The following is a 16,026-nucleotide window of genomic DNA, read 5'->3' as shown; positions in this document are numbered from 1 at the left end:
AATTAAATAAATTCATTCATTCAAACCCTTGTTGCACCCGATGGTGCATAGGGTACTGCGTCATATAAACGCAGTGTTATCTTGATCGTCAATACAGAAAGGAAAGATGATTAGCCCTCCACTTCAGGTAACACTCCAGGGAATACTGAATAAATATAAGAGTGAAAAATCACTTAAATTTTATTTGAGCCCCCTCTGGGAATCAAACCCGGGACCTACAGCGCGGTAGCCGAGCATGCTGACTATTACACGAAAGAGGCGGACAAAATTATCAATTTAATTAAATAAATACCATTGCATATATACGCCTCTAAAAATTAATGCCGTATAGATCTTCTATTATAAACATAATTTTTTAAACGATAGATATTTTATCTAATTCGAGACACCTGTGATATTGATATACCACTAATGTGCAAAGGCAACTAGCCATATCTCAAGTTGCGGCTGTTTGGCGTAACGTTCTTTATTCTGAATTGTCGTAATTTTTCAAAGCATTCTTATAATTGGCCTCTATCATATACAATCACAGATTTTACTATATCTCTTTCCTTTGCCGAGATATTCATTTTTCAAATAGCCGCAAAATTGTATTTGATACATGTTTTGGCAATAAGCATAATTTTTTTGACTCGTTTATTTCACAACTACTGTTTTTAACTTGTGGCTATTTGCATTTGCGCATTAGACCATCCGTAGGGTGAATAATCAAGTGAAAATAATTACAGAAACCTACTTTTTGTTAACAACTCAAGAACTGTTATTTATTGATTTGGCATTAACATTCTGGAATAACATGATTCAAATACTAATATAAAACACTTGTTTAATACCACTTTTTAAGTTTCCAAAACTAGAGTTTGTATTTTCACCTGTTGATGACAACATGTGATTTTCCGATGAATGATAACAAACCCAAAGTTATGGTTTTTGAAAGAGATGAGTGGGGAAACTTTGAAACAGCTAAATTCGTGTATTTGGGAAGTATATTTAATAGGGATGGAAAGATTAAAAAAGATATTGAAAAAAGAGTGAACTAGGAGCAGAGTGAATAATGCATTAAAATTTGTAAAAGCAAAAAAAGCCATTCAGCGAAATCTAAATTGGTTGGACACAACGGAGTCCTGGTACAAACCCTAACAATAGAATGATGAAAGTAGAGTGAATGCTGCATAAAATGCAATCTCTTAGACGTATGAGTGGTAAAAATCGTTTTACATACATCGGTATGATAGATGTTCGAATGATGGAATAGGTACAAAATGTAAGGCAAAGAAAAGGAGATAAAAAGGAAAAATAATAAGCATTATAAGTAAAAAAAGTAATAAATTGAGAAAGTTTAGACATGAGGAGAAAATGAATAAGGAGATGCATAAATGTGGAAGAGGCGAAGAATACTTGCAAAGACACAGTAGTGTAGCGTTCTGGTTACTCACATGAGGAAATCTGTATTTCTCGAAACTAGTCATGTTTACATATCGCTCACTCCTTTCGACATACTTATATAAAAAAACTGTTTTTTAAGAAAATCGTTTTTAAAAATTAAAAATATAATAAAATGTATTAAAAAGAAATATCAAGCCACTTATTTATTGTGTAACAGATCTTTTATGTAAAACCTGAGTGTTTTTTCTCCATATGAAAAACATTTAGAATATCTAAAAAAATAATTAAACAATACCTTTTCTTCAAAATGCAGAAACAGCACATTCTGCCTTGTTGCGGGTAAATATAATATTAAGCTAAAAATATGCCACTTTTGCTGGGATATCGTACATTTTCTGGGCATTCCGAAAACAAACATAACTGAAAATTGACGAGTTTTGATTTTTGACGTTGTTGAAGGAGTGAGCGATATGATTAAAAAACAAAAAATGGTAATATTCAAGTGTTTTTATGTTGTTGTTTAAAATCCAGTAGTACTATAAAAATTTTAAATATTGGATTGTTTAAGTAATTTAACATACATGTGAAATGTGATGCTTAAACGTCTTATCGACTGTAATCCGTATCGACTAAACTACCATGTTCCTTAACTAATCTGATACAAATTGAATGAAAAGGTAATTGCCTCTAAAACACAAGTAATTTTTTTTAATAGATCACAATTCGATCATTACCAAAAAGATTTTCTATAAAAAATTTAAAAAAACATATTTATTAATGTACTTAGTAATTGTAAAATACCAACTATATGTGTGTGTACTCGTAAAATATAAAATGCAAAATTAATATTAAGTGGTTGAAAAAATATATGTGTTAAATGTTTGTAACTTTCAGCAGTAGATTTCAGATACTCCAGATAAATACATGATATGATAAGGGTTTTCCATTTAGACTGATACAATTTAAAATAACTAAAAAATGAATTATTCAGTGAAATACATTTTTATAAATATGTACAATATAAGGTTATATGATGCCAATATGTATGAAAAATAACTTCGCTCATGTGAGAACCACAACCTTTTTGTACATAATGCATTCTATCGACCCAATTTCCCATCATATTTTCACATAAATTTGGCTGTATTTCAGCCATAAAACGTTGAAAATTTGTCCTTGAATTATTCAATTGTTGTTGCATTTTTACCATATACAGTGGACACTTTCTTAACCGGCCTTGATGAGATCAACCCAAGGCCGGATACCGAAAAAGCCGGTTAAAGATAAGGTAGTGAAATACACATTAAAAAACACTTTTGCAAGGATGAAAAAAAATTTTTTTTTCTAAACACTAAGAAAACATAACGTTTATTCTGTATAACAATCTCACACATTAAAAATAAAAAATTCACAAACTTTAAAAAATATGTACAGGAATAAGCCACACATCACTCCATTTTTTTTAAGGTTGGCTACTGCTACTTCTTGTCGAATCCACTTTTTAAAAACGTAGTCACACCATTTTTTATTCAACATTACATCTACTGCCGTAGAATCTTACTGCCACCTGTAGAGCCTCTTTTCCTTCGTCGTGGCTAACCGTGTTGTCTTCTTGGGCGCGAGGCATTCCTAGAAGAGACCGGTTAAAGCGTCGGGACGGTTAAAGCGGCGCCGGTTAAAAAAGCGTCTGCTGTACTTGTGACTGAATACAACCCTAAAGAAAGAAATCACAAGGTGTCAAAGCGTAGGATCCGGGTGAAAAATTGACTGAACGTTTTGAGACAACGTAATCACCAAATTTTGTTTTTGATAAATCGATAATTACGGTAGCTGTATGGCAGATGGCACCATCTTTTGAGATCATACATCCTCTTTATTATTGTCAATAACAGCGGGAAAAAATATTCAATATTGTAGAGTATCGTTCCCCATTGACTTTTCTTACTCTTCGACCAATTTCTTGAAAAAAATATAGACCAATTACTCCATTATGATGAATTGCATACAACGCACTGACTTTATCTAGATAAAATGGTTGCTAAAGAGTTTCAAAAATTTCAATTCTGTTTGTTTACATAATCGTTTAACCAAACATGAGTCTCATCGCGTAACAACAATAAACAGTAAAAAAATGGATCTCCATTAATTTGAACTAAAACTCAACAATCAAAACAACGCTAACTGTGGTCGATTGGTTTCAGTTCTCGAATCAATTGAAATTCGAAAGGGTGTAAACCAAAGTCTTAAATGTAATTTGAGAACGACTTAATTATTGAAAACGATGTGGAATTTATTTTTTTTTACATATTTTCTTCCACTTGATGCTGCTGTGTCAGTATTCTCTTGTGTACCTGCATTTCGTTATCGCACTTTGTAAGGAAATTCACTTTACAATTTGTCTACAATACGATGGATAGTGAGTCGAAAACCTAAATAACGTCGTCAATGAATTATTACTTAATATTTCGCAGTATTCGCAAAAGAGCGCCGATTTTCATACAATAATTTAACAAATTCTAAATACTGTACAAACGTTTATCTTACGATAACGAAATGGCATAACATTAAAAATACAAATTATATAAAAATTGACACAAAATAATGCGCAGTGTTGCCATTTTATCCAATTTAAAATGTATCATCCCTATTGGAAAACCCTTTAGAAACAAGATGTGCTAATGAGCACTACGTCATAATGGCTGGTATTAATTTTGCAACATCGTATTAAATTATAACCAAAATTGTGTTTAAATAATCGTAAAGGTTATCTCAATGTTACGTGAAGTCGATCAAAAGCTGGTTAAAATCTATTTAAAAAAATATGTGCTTGAGAGTCTCGCGTGTTACAAGTGAAACTTTTAAGGTTGTAAAAACTGTTGATTTTATGCTTTGATCTTTATACATTTGTTATTGATATTTTTACTATGTTTAAAGTTACTATAGCCGTATACAGATTATATATATATTAGATTTTTTATACTTAATAATCTTGTCAACTGTTAATTTGCAGTCCTAGGTACACTTAATGCACATATAAAACCTTCACAATGTCACCCGTTTTAAACGCCCACATTTCTTAGACTGTTGTAGATATAACATACTTCATCTTGTTCAATTAATACGTAGACTGAGGTCATAAAACAAAACGTACTTTATTTAGAAGGAACATATCTGGGTCTTCAAAGAATTTACCTCCCCGACGCACACACTTATCCTAGTGGTGTTTCCACTTTTGGAAGCAGTCCTGGAACGCACATTTTGTGATGTCCTTCAGCTCCGTCGTCGCATTTGTCTAGATCTCAGAACCCATCTTAAATGTTCTTCCTTTCAATGGTCTTTTGAGTTTAGGGAAAAGGAATAAGTCAGAAGAAGCGATATCAGGTGAGTAGGGTGCGTGAGGTGGGTGGGGTAAGTGTGGAAGAACAGTTATCGAGTTTTTATTTCATCTTAGTCCATTTTATTTTTTATTTTTTTAGTTAGCTTATATTACATTTGACACAAACTTTTTTTTTCCTCGTTATTATCATCATCATATATGTATATATATATATTTATATATTTACATCTTACACTATACAAAAAATTATTTTTTTAAATTCTTTCAGATTTTCATTTTTCATTTTCATATATTTAGAAATCTCACCACACATTTTCAAACACCTACATATTATACAATTTTTAAACAATGTTTTTTTTTATATGACAGTCTTATTTTAATATTTCTAGTACTAAGTTTATGAATTATTTTATTAAAAATTACTTTATCATTTATTTTATTTTACTATATCCCTCTATCCAAATATTAAGACAATTAATCGTTACAAAATTTATACGTAAAAATAAACATATTATGCTTTAGGTAACCAGTTGGGTTCATCTGTCATTTTTTTATACATTCTCATATCTATTTGTCTTAAGTAATATTCTCATAGCTATATTTTGAAACATATCGCCAATTAATTTAAATTTCCTTCATTTGCCAAAAACAATACTGTGGAGCAGTAATCTTCATGTGGAATAATTATCGTTTTATAAATGAGTTCTGCAGTATTTTTTTATTTACTTATTCCTTAATTTACTAAAAAAAAAATTTAAATTTATTTAAAAACATGTTAAAATTTTGCATTTTAAGTTAATTTCGAATCCAATGTACAATACACCAAAATATTTCAATTCAGTCACTTTTTCGATAGTTTTGCCAACTTTACAATTCAGATTTCCGAACTCGTTAGCTTTTTGCCAAACACTCGATCACTATTCGTCCACACCCACCCTGCTTACATGATCTCGGTCATTTTGTTTGGCCAAATCTTAAGAATTCTTAATTCTGACTGATCTGAGGCGATGTTGTGGGCGTATTTACTTCATCAGCTTCTGCCCATCCAGGTTTCAGAACTCGTGAATTTTTGGCCAAACATGAGATCGCTGTTCTTCCCCACCCACCCTTCTCACCTGACCTCGCTTCTTCCGACTTATTTTTGCTCCCCAAACTCCAAAGACATTTGAACGGAAGAATATTAGAGATGATTCCCGAGATTAAGATAAATAAGATGAAGGAGCTGCAAGACATCACAAAAGAACCGTTCCAGAACTGTTTCGAAAAGTAGAAAGACCGTTGGGATACCAAGTGTGTACGTCGGGGAGGTGAATACTTATAAGGAAAACCAGACTTGCAACTTCCAAATAAATTACACTTTGTTTTATAACGTCAGTCTACGTATTGATTGAACTGACCAAGTAAAACGTAAATTTATTTATTTATTGATTTGGCGTTTAATTTGTAGAACTCCATTTTAATTTATGTATTAATTTTAAATCAAACACAGATTTTTTGAGTCTACTAAGTTGTATTTTATTAACAAAAACACATAAAAAAAATAAATTGTGACAATTGTTTCGCCTTGTTAGGACATTATCAAACGAATGTTTAGGCATTTAATGAATGTTAGGGCATTATCAAACATTCGTTTTATGATGCCCTAACAAGGCGAAACAATTGTAACAATATAATTTTTTTTTGTGTTTTTGTTAATAAAATACAACTTAGTAGACTCCAAAAATTTGTTCGATTTAAAATTAAAACATAAAATAACGTAAATTAATAAAAAAAAATCAAAACATTATTAAAAGAAGAAAAAATTAACAGCATTTGTGAGTAGAATGATGGACGTTAAACAACTATATTCAGTGATACAATTCAGCCAACGACAATTTGTGACTGCTGTATAAACTCAGATTCCATATTTCCTTCGTATGAAAACACGTTTTGTACAATCAACTGTTTTTTTTTATTTTAATTTTTTTTTATATTTATTATCTTTCGACTTCATCTAACATTGCAATAAGCCTTAAAATACGATGTTTTAAAAATTTTTTTTTTGCATAATTTAGCAATTTATAATACTTGTTACGAGATATTATTAAAATTTCTATGCTTTTATTTATATAAATATAACACTTTAATTTCTTTTTGCTTTATTATGAAATATATTCAAAAATTCAATCACATATATAGAAATCATTGAAATAATACTATTATAATGCTGAAATATAAATGTATGCTCATATTCTGTTTTATTTACTCCTTGAAACCCATTAGAAAAAGTAATTAAGTTGGCACACAGGACGCAGAGATCCTGATCATATTTGTTTGAACCAGGCAATCGTCGTAGATCTTCCTCGAATAACATCTAAGGAAAGACCGAAGGACTCTTGGATGTTGAAGAAAGAAAACATGATTGTTTTCTTTCATCAACATACTGATTGATTCAAAGGCATGGCCTAGGTGATGTTATCTAAGACAGAAGGACTTTCAAGCTGAGGACGAGGAGATATATATATATATATATATATATATATATATATATATATATATATATATATATATATATATATATATATATATATATATATATATATATATATATATATATATATATATATATATATACATGTATATATATATATGTATATATATATATATATATATATATATATATATATATATATATATATATATATATATATATATATATATTTATATATATATATATATATATATATATATATATATAAATATATATATATATATATATACACATATATATATATATATATATATATATATATATATATATATATATATATATATATATATATATATATATATATATATATATATATATATATATATATATATATATATATATATATATATATATATATATATATATATATATATATATATATATATATATATATATATATATATATATATATATATATATATATATATATTATATATATATATATATATATATATTTATATTTATACATATATATTTATAAACCTAGTAGAATAAAGATTCCTGGTGAATAGATAATGGTGCATAGGGCACTTCATGTTTAAATACAATTTTAAGTTGATCGCCAATTACATACAGGTAAGTTGATTGAGTCTTACGCTAGGTACCAGTCCAGGGTAATATAAAATAAATATTTCATTAAAAAAAACACTGGTAACGCATGGAACAGAATAAATGGTGTACTGAATTCAGTTGTTGCAAATAAAAATCTATCAATGAAAGCTGAGCTGGTAGTACACAATGGAGTTCTGGTATCAACTTTTATGTATGGAAGAGAAGCATGAAGTTAGAAATAGAAGGATTAGATAGATCGCAGACAGACGCATCTTAGATTGATCGCAGACAAAATTCCATCTGTCATTTGAATATGCGTCAAAACAATGTACGATATATGATCGAATGGTGAAATAAGGAAATAATGCATGGCTAAAATAAACGTTATCAATATAATTAGGAAAGATTTGTCGAGATGATTTAGATTTGTGGAACGAATGAGTGAGGAAAGACGGGTTAAATAATTTTATGAGGCGATTTTGGTTGAAAATAGGAGCAAAAGAACACCGAAGAAAGTCATGACCAAGAAGAGAAATATATACATACATAGATAAGACAAGAAAGTGGTCAGGTCAGAAGTTGAAATATGAAGGTATGGCGTTCTATTTCTCTGCCTGCCCCTCTGGAGAAGCGGCGAGATGGTTTGCTAGTTTTAGTAACTAAAGGGTAAGTATGCCTGTGGAATCTGAGGAAACGGGTTTCATGCATTAATTATCGTTTTTCGAATTACAGCCCAAGAAATTTTACTTCAACAAAAATGAACCAAAAAAATTAACTACTAATCTTACTTTTTTAACGAAAATTTATGCTCTTTCTCCCTCTCTATTATTTTTTGAGATGTTTCACTTCTCGTGTACTGTGCTGCACGCTTAATTTTTTGTTACACAATTTGCTATAAAGAAAAACAAAGCTAAGTAAAACTTAAGTTATAATCCAATCCCCTCGTAGAGAAATGAAGGGATAAATAAAAATCAATTCCTTCACTTAATAAAAAAAAAATGAATCGAAAAAAATTACACAAGCCTGAAGGAATCCCTAATATACTGTCTAAAATGTATCTGATACTTTTATAAATAATATCCGACGGATCCGGTATTTATCGCTAGAGTACCGAAAGTCGACATATCGGATTTCGCTATGCAAAGGTTTGAGCTTTTATTTGGTTGATTCCATTATTTTTTAAAATCTATTGTGGCACGTATTTCAATGTACTTAAAATCATTTTGACGTTGAGTATAAGTAGTGTTATTTACAAAGCAAACCTTGCATTAAAAGATGGATTCATACTACTACAAAGTGACTGTGAAATCAATAAATCATTTTATATATATTGTTTGTTCTAACAGAGATTTAAGAATTTACACCGAAAATGAAAATCAGTAAAATTTTTAAAGCAATATAATTATAAATTGATTGTCGAGTACAATTATGTAAAGATTGAATCTAATGAAATTTGGTAATTTTCCAGCCACATTGCCACAAAGATAATGGAAAACTTCAAAGCGATACTTGAGCCTAAATGGCAGATGCCTATATTGCTCGTATAAATCACGCAGATGATGCTAGAGAAGCTCGCTGTAGGGATCCGCTCTCGCGTCGACTTGGAAATGAGTTTTTCCTGTGACGCTGGCGGACCAGAATACTCGGCGTACGCTCGACGATATATTTAGCTCAGTGCCATCACTAGCTCTACCCGCGGCGGCCTGCACTGGGGGGCCGATCCGCTGTGTAATCCCTATTTCTTATATTTCCGTACATTTTGTGCCCACTTGTGAACGCAAAAAATGGCCCAACATCTCGTGAGCCATGGAACGTAATGGAACTAGGATCAGTCCAATCATAACAAGGTAAAGAGATGCATTCCCGTTGACCCATCCCCCGCTGTGCTCCCGTGTGTTCCTCTCTTCGGAATCTTCTCTTTAGTCGCTAATCGGTGTTCGCGATACTAAGTTTATTTAGATTCGCGCGTAAACATTTACCAAATCTATGAATATGATCGAAATATTTTCAAACACAAATTTTATTTTCAAAATAAAGTTGAAATTTTATAACCTCTCCTGCTTGAAGTAATATGAATGTTGTGTGTATGACGGTGTTGTTTTCGTAAAATAAGATACTTGCCGGTTTTAACAATGCAATCATCTTTGCCAGAAAAACCACGCGAATCTTCAGTGCCGCCAGTGCCGATAAAAACTTATCAGTGGGAAGACGTTAAGCGGTCGCGCCAGCAAGGGGGCTACCCCTGGACGCATCTGGACAAGCAGCCGCTGCAGGGCGAGGAGATCACGGCGGAGACCGTGCTGCGCGACAGCACGCCGCGCCGGTCCGCGTCGCGCGACCGCTCGCCCACCATGGCCGCGCCCGACGACCAGCCGGTGCGCATCCTCATGCTGGATGCGTCGCCCGGCAGCAGCCGCAAGCTGGCCGAGGGCGAGGAGGACGTCGCGCACGTCCCCAACTTCTCCAAGGAGATCTCGCTCGATTCCGAAGAGGACATACTGGAGCACACCGCGTCCGCGCTCCCGCCGGCGGACCACCTGCTGCCGGTCAAGGAACCCAAGATCACGGTGTCGCCCAAGGGAATACTCAAACGCAAACATCCCGACAAACCCAAACCTCCAGCCGAGGATTCTCCCAGAAACTCTAAATGCTGTCATCCTTTTGTCGAGAAAATTAAGCACATTGCTGACAAAACAATACACAAAACAGACAAAGTAAAAAAAGACTCGAGTCATAAAAAAAAGGTTTCGGATGATAAACAGGAAATCATATCTCTAGACTGTTCTCCCGGATTAGAAAGGCGCGAAAAATTAAAAATCGCCGAACAAGGACAACAAGAGTCCCAGGATGAAGTAATGATATCTTTAGTTATGCAAAACGAGAATTCTGACGAACCACTGAAAGAGAGTAATGTTGATCAGTCAGTCAAACAAAATGAAAAAGATGATCCTCTACCTGAACCGCCTAAGGAAAGTGGTTTTATTAAATATATACCGAATGAAAGTTCGTTTGAAATAACGGAGATGGATGATTCTCCCTCGAGCAGGCGTAGAAAAGAACATATTTATGAAGACATAAAGGATGAAAAGGTTGTGACTGAAACGAACAATTTGAATGACGAAACCATGAAGGATATCACTCCGATGGATGTGGAAACTAAGTCGGGTGATTCTAAAGATCCGAGTCTCTTTATTGACGAACCTATGGAAGACGACGAATCAACTTCGGAGAGCATAAACAAAATAAAGGCTATGTACGACATAAGTATGACTCCGGATAAATTAGTAAGAGACATTCACGACGAGGCAGTAGTCTTAGAGGAAGATGACACTCCAATAGAAACCGCTAATAATGATATATCGGGCTCGAAAGATCAGTCGAATAACATTTCTCCAAACATAACCATTACCGACGTTACGGATGAAGAAATGTGTGACGAACGTTTAAATTTGGAAAATCAAGACGAAAACATGCAAGAAAACGTTACAAATGCGGACAGACGAGTCCATTTCGATTCACCGGATAATCCTTCTTCCGAAGACGGGAAAGAAAATTTGTGGTCAAAAACGAGGTTAGTAATAATGCTCTTTTCTTTGTCACGATTCGCCATTGTTGTTTATGTAACGCTTTTCGACACTTGCTTGTATGATCGCGTCCGTTGCGTGCATTCGTGTTTGTAATTTGCAAAGCGCGCGGCAGGGCCAGGGGGGAGAAACATTATCTAGCGCTAGCCGAAGCTCCCAATAATACCGCCGTGTTCGGCCGGAATTAGAATTGTCGCGCTAGAGGGGGGCTAGTGTCACCGCACTTGTCGCGGTGCGAGCGGCCAGGCGCCATGAGCACCCTGCGCCGCTGGACCTCGGAGGGCGGCGCCCCGAGCCGCGTGCCCCTGTACCCCTCGCGCGAGGGCAGCGTGCCCGCGGCCTCCAGGGAGGTCCGCTGCGGCTGCCAGTTCTTTCAGAGCGACTCCTACCTGCCCGAGCGCCCCAACCCGACCGGATCTAGGCCCATCTCGCGGACCAGCGACGGGGTTCGCTTGCAAAGGTCAGTTCCTAATCCCTTACGACACCGTTCCAGAAATACGCGTCCAGAGGTAACGAGAGAGACGTTTTCCAATTTATAAATTATAAATCTGTCATCGCCTTATTTTATTGCGTTTTGATCGCGAAACTAGGGCAATAAATAACGGTGTAGATGTTTGGCCGTCCGGCGATCGAGTTTTGATATTTCGGAGGCGAGAATAGAACGGACACTACGTGGGAAGCGGTGGATGCCGGAGCTCGGGCTAAAAGTGTCGCGGCTTGCGTAACGAAGCGCGGGCCGCCGCACGACGCCACTTGTTGCCGACAGCTTCCCCGGCGTCTCCAGATGTCATTTCACGCCGTATGTCACCACGTACACGCACACTTACGCGCATTTTATTTATCTTATTGCGTGATGTTCTATTTGATTAGGTTGTGCGTTTATTCACTTAAATCCGGTCAATTTACATGTTATCAGTAGCATTGAGAAAATATTTTTAATCTTGGCATGAATACAGCGGACATTGCTCAAACGGACAAGGTTAACTTTCCAAATTTAGGTTCCAGAAAGGAAAGTTACATGACCGTTCTTCAACTCAAATACAGAAACTCTAAGACTAACCTATTTCTGTACTTTATTTGTCGAATCATTACAAATCTTCCATTCCATTAACCAAATTACCTTGTGTTACATTACATAATAGACTAACGTGCTTATGCGATTTCATGTGTTAAAGAAAATCGATCGGTCGCTTTTATTATTAGCGAAGATTTACAAAAATGTTCAGGTAAGTCAGTTATCTTTAGACTTGTATACGCGCAAATCCCTTTAATTCAATTTAGACTCCGGCGAATACAATATGTACTCGCTCAACAAAGCGAAAATCAATAACTTAGTATTACCATCCTCTGAGAACATGTAAATAGTTACGGACACATTTTCAACAATTTGTGAATTTTACTATGTTGATATTAACAAATAAATTACAATATAATAACATAACAACCACGTACTTTTTGCACTTAAATTTTATTTGAACAATGACTTCGGGTCGTAACCGACATCATCAGACTACTGATGATGTAGGTTACATCTAAACCCAGTCGCTGGTCAAAAAAAAATATTTGAAAAAAACTACATGGTAGTTATTTTATAATATAAAATGCAGTTCCATCAAGAAATGTCAGTACAAATTTTTAATCTCATCAAATTAGCAAGTCATAATATATATATATATATATACATATATATATATATATATATATATATATATATATATATATATATATATATATATATATATATATATATATATATATATATATATATATATATATATATATATATATATATATATATATATATATATATATATATATATATATATATATATATATATATATATATATACATATATATATATATATATATATATATATATATATATATATATATATATATATATATATATATACATATATATATATATATATATATATATATATATATATATATATATATATGTATATATATATATATATATATATATATATATATATATATATATATATATATATATATATATATATATATATATATATATATATATATAGTATATAGCATATAATTTTTATGATTACTAAGAAATATGCTTACTAAATGGGTTTTTGTGCGTAATATTTAAAATTTTATGTATTGCACAAATACATACATTGCATAATATGTGTTTCACACATTTTCACTATTCTGTATCTGCATATAAATGTAATTACATATGAAAGTGCATTGTCATCATGTTTCAGATTGCATAATCACTGCTTAATGTGAAACCGGTGTAACTTCAAAAACACTTATTTTAATGAAAATATATTTAACATCATTTTCAAGAGATATAGTAAGAAAACTAATTCTTTATAATTCTTTATGACATTTTGAGAGAGTCTAAATACTTGTTCACAAAACTGGATTTTCTCCATTTGGGAGTTATTTTTACTTTTTTTGACAACTCAACATTGATGTAGAAGAATATAGATGTTTTGGTATTTACAGGGCTTATGACCTGTTATAGGCTGGTCAAGTCATCACGTTACACACGTGCAGCATTAACCATTCTACCCATGATTGAAAACCACACTATTAATACTCCTAGATATATTATCAATCTCATGATATATGTATGTGTACATATGATTTTACAATAGACATCTTTGTTGTATTGATAAAGCTTTAATGGAATATAATAAAGCTTTTAGAATGGTGAATTTTACAATTGTGTAAAATGATCACTTAACCACGCTATGATAGGTTATAAGCCCTATACATACCCTCGACTTTCATATTCTTGTTAATCTATGTAAGTTGCGATTTCAAATAATAATAAAACCCTCATCCGCACCCCAATGGTGCATAGGGCACTGCGTCATATAAACGCAGTGTTATCTTGATCGTTTACACATGAAGGACAGGTGATTAGCCCTCCGCTTCAGGCACCAGTCCAGGGTAATATTGAATAAGTATGACAGTGAAAAAATCACTTATATTTATTTTACCCCCCTTGGGAATCGAACCCAGGTAGCCGAGCGTGCTGACCATTACACTACGAAGGCGGACATTTCAAAAGATAGAGATTTAAGAGATTTGAAAAGAAAATATAAAGTTAATACTCTTTATTTAATACATTACTTAGTCCATACTTTATGTTCACACTAAAATCGACCTTCAGTTTTAAATTTACAGTTTTGAATTAGTTATTTATCTTCATACTCATAATAAATGTCATGTTTGATTCAAATATTCCTTTAAGAATAAACAAAGGTTTATTCTTAAAGGAAAACAGAACTCATTCGTCAGCCAACCGCCGAAGAGGTGATATGTTTTTCAACGCCCGATTTTTTTAAAGGATACACATAAGATCTTTTTTTCTTCTTCTTCTTGGTGTAGGTCTTGTGGCCTGTTTTTAAGAAGGACTAGCCTCCTGCGATGTCATCTCTTTGGTGGTCTGCCCGGGAGTCATCTTCCATGGGGTTGGACGTATAGTGCGATTTAGGGGAGTCTGGATGGTTTCATTCCCCTCACATACCATTGTCTCCTTCGTTGCCTTCCCCACCTGACGACATCGTCGATCTCGCATATTTCCCTGATCCTAGCGTTTCTTATTATATCTCGAAGACTCTTGCCTGATACGCTTCTTAGAGATATACTGTATATATTTTTTTAGAATATACCTGTATGGAAATAATATTTTTTAACTCCTTACTTTTCAAGAATTATTTCTAAAAAATACTTGTTTTTTCGATACAAAAACGGTTTTTTAAGAAAAATATCATTTCCGTAAAATGTTATCTGGGTTATAGTAAACTAACTTGCGACTTATCGAATACTGGGCTTTCATATGAATCTACTAAACACTGTTTTACTTTTTGCAAATACATCGATTTTTACCATGCAGTTATTTACAATTTCAAGATTTTATACATAACGTCACTTCTGTAAATTTATTTGAATCCAAATTGATATTTATTTATTATAAATGGTGATGATATATGCTCAAAATCACAAAATCCGTTAAAAATTTAACCTTGTAACGAAGAGTTTTGATCAATATCACTAGTCTGTTTTTGGTTAGTTGCTTGGATATAGCTTTTTAGTAATAAGCCCGCTTGCCAATGTACTTTATTTTCTGTACATGAAGTTATAGTTAATAAATAAATGCTTTTAAAATAAAAATGAGGTAGAGCAGATTCTTACCCTTTGTATCCATTTGTATTTATGTTAAGCCATTAAAATTATCATCATCCATGGTTTTATATTTTATTTCTACCAGGACTTATGTACTTAAAAAAGATTATACTAACGCGATAATATTAGTTTTATGATATAAAATTTGCGCTTTTAGCACTGTTTACGCGACAGAAATGAAACTTCTTAAAAAAAATATAAATAAGAGAGATTTAATGTAAGAGACAGGAAAAATCTGTGCTGAAAAGTCGAATGATGAGCATATTGTCCTCTCAGAATCTTTAAAACTATGCTTCTCTGCATTGTATGTTTGTTCCTACTGGAATCAATATCACACACACACACACACACACACACACACACACACACACACACACACACACACACACACACACACACACACACACACACACACACACACACACGCACGCACGCACGCACGCACGCACGCACGCACGCA

General features: G+C 33.0%; 1 protein-coding gene across 2 annotated transcripts; it reads left to right on the top strand.

Annotated features, from left to right (window-relative positions):
* The first annotated feature begins 9,478 nt into the window (after positions 1–9,478).
* Positions 9,479–11,500, top strand: LOC148300361 (uncharacterized). Of its 2 annotated transcripts, XM_088274898.1 has the most exons (2): positions 9,479–9,652; positions 9,957–11,500. In XM_088274898.1, the coding sequence occupies exon 2, from the start codon at positions 10,157–10,159 to the stop codon at positions 11,483–11,485; it is 1,329 nt and encodes a 442-aa protein (XP_088131024.1). In that variant the 5' UTR covers positions 9,479–9,652; positions 9,957–10,156; the 3' UTR covers positions 11,486–11,500. The 2 variants fall into 2 exon arrangements, with proteins under 2 accessions (XP_088131024.1, XP_088131023.1); XM_088274897.1 differs by lacking the exon at positions 9,479–9,652 and having other exon boundaries at positions 9,671–11,500.
* The last annotated feature ends 4,526 nt before the right edge of the window (positions 11,501–16,026 follow it).

Source organism: Brachycentrus maculatus, unplaced genomic scaffold (genome assembly GCF_059751285.1).
Source record: "Brachycentrus maculatus isolate JH-2025_06_01 unplaced genomic scaffold, ASM5975128v1 h1tg000743l, whole genome shotgun sequence".
In the NCBI taxonomy this organism is placed as follows: Eukaryota; Metazoa; Arthropoda; class Insecta; order Trichoptera; family Brachycentridae; genus Brachycentrus; species Brachycentrus maculatus.
The sequence above is the reverse complement of the archived record's forward strand: the minus strand, read 5'-3'. Positions and strand labels throughout refer to the sequence as shown.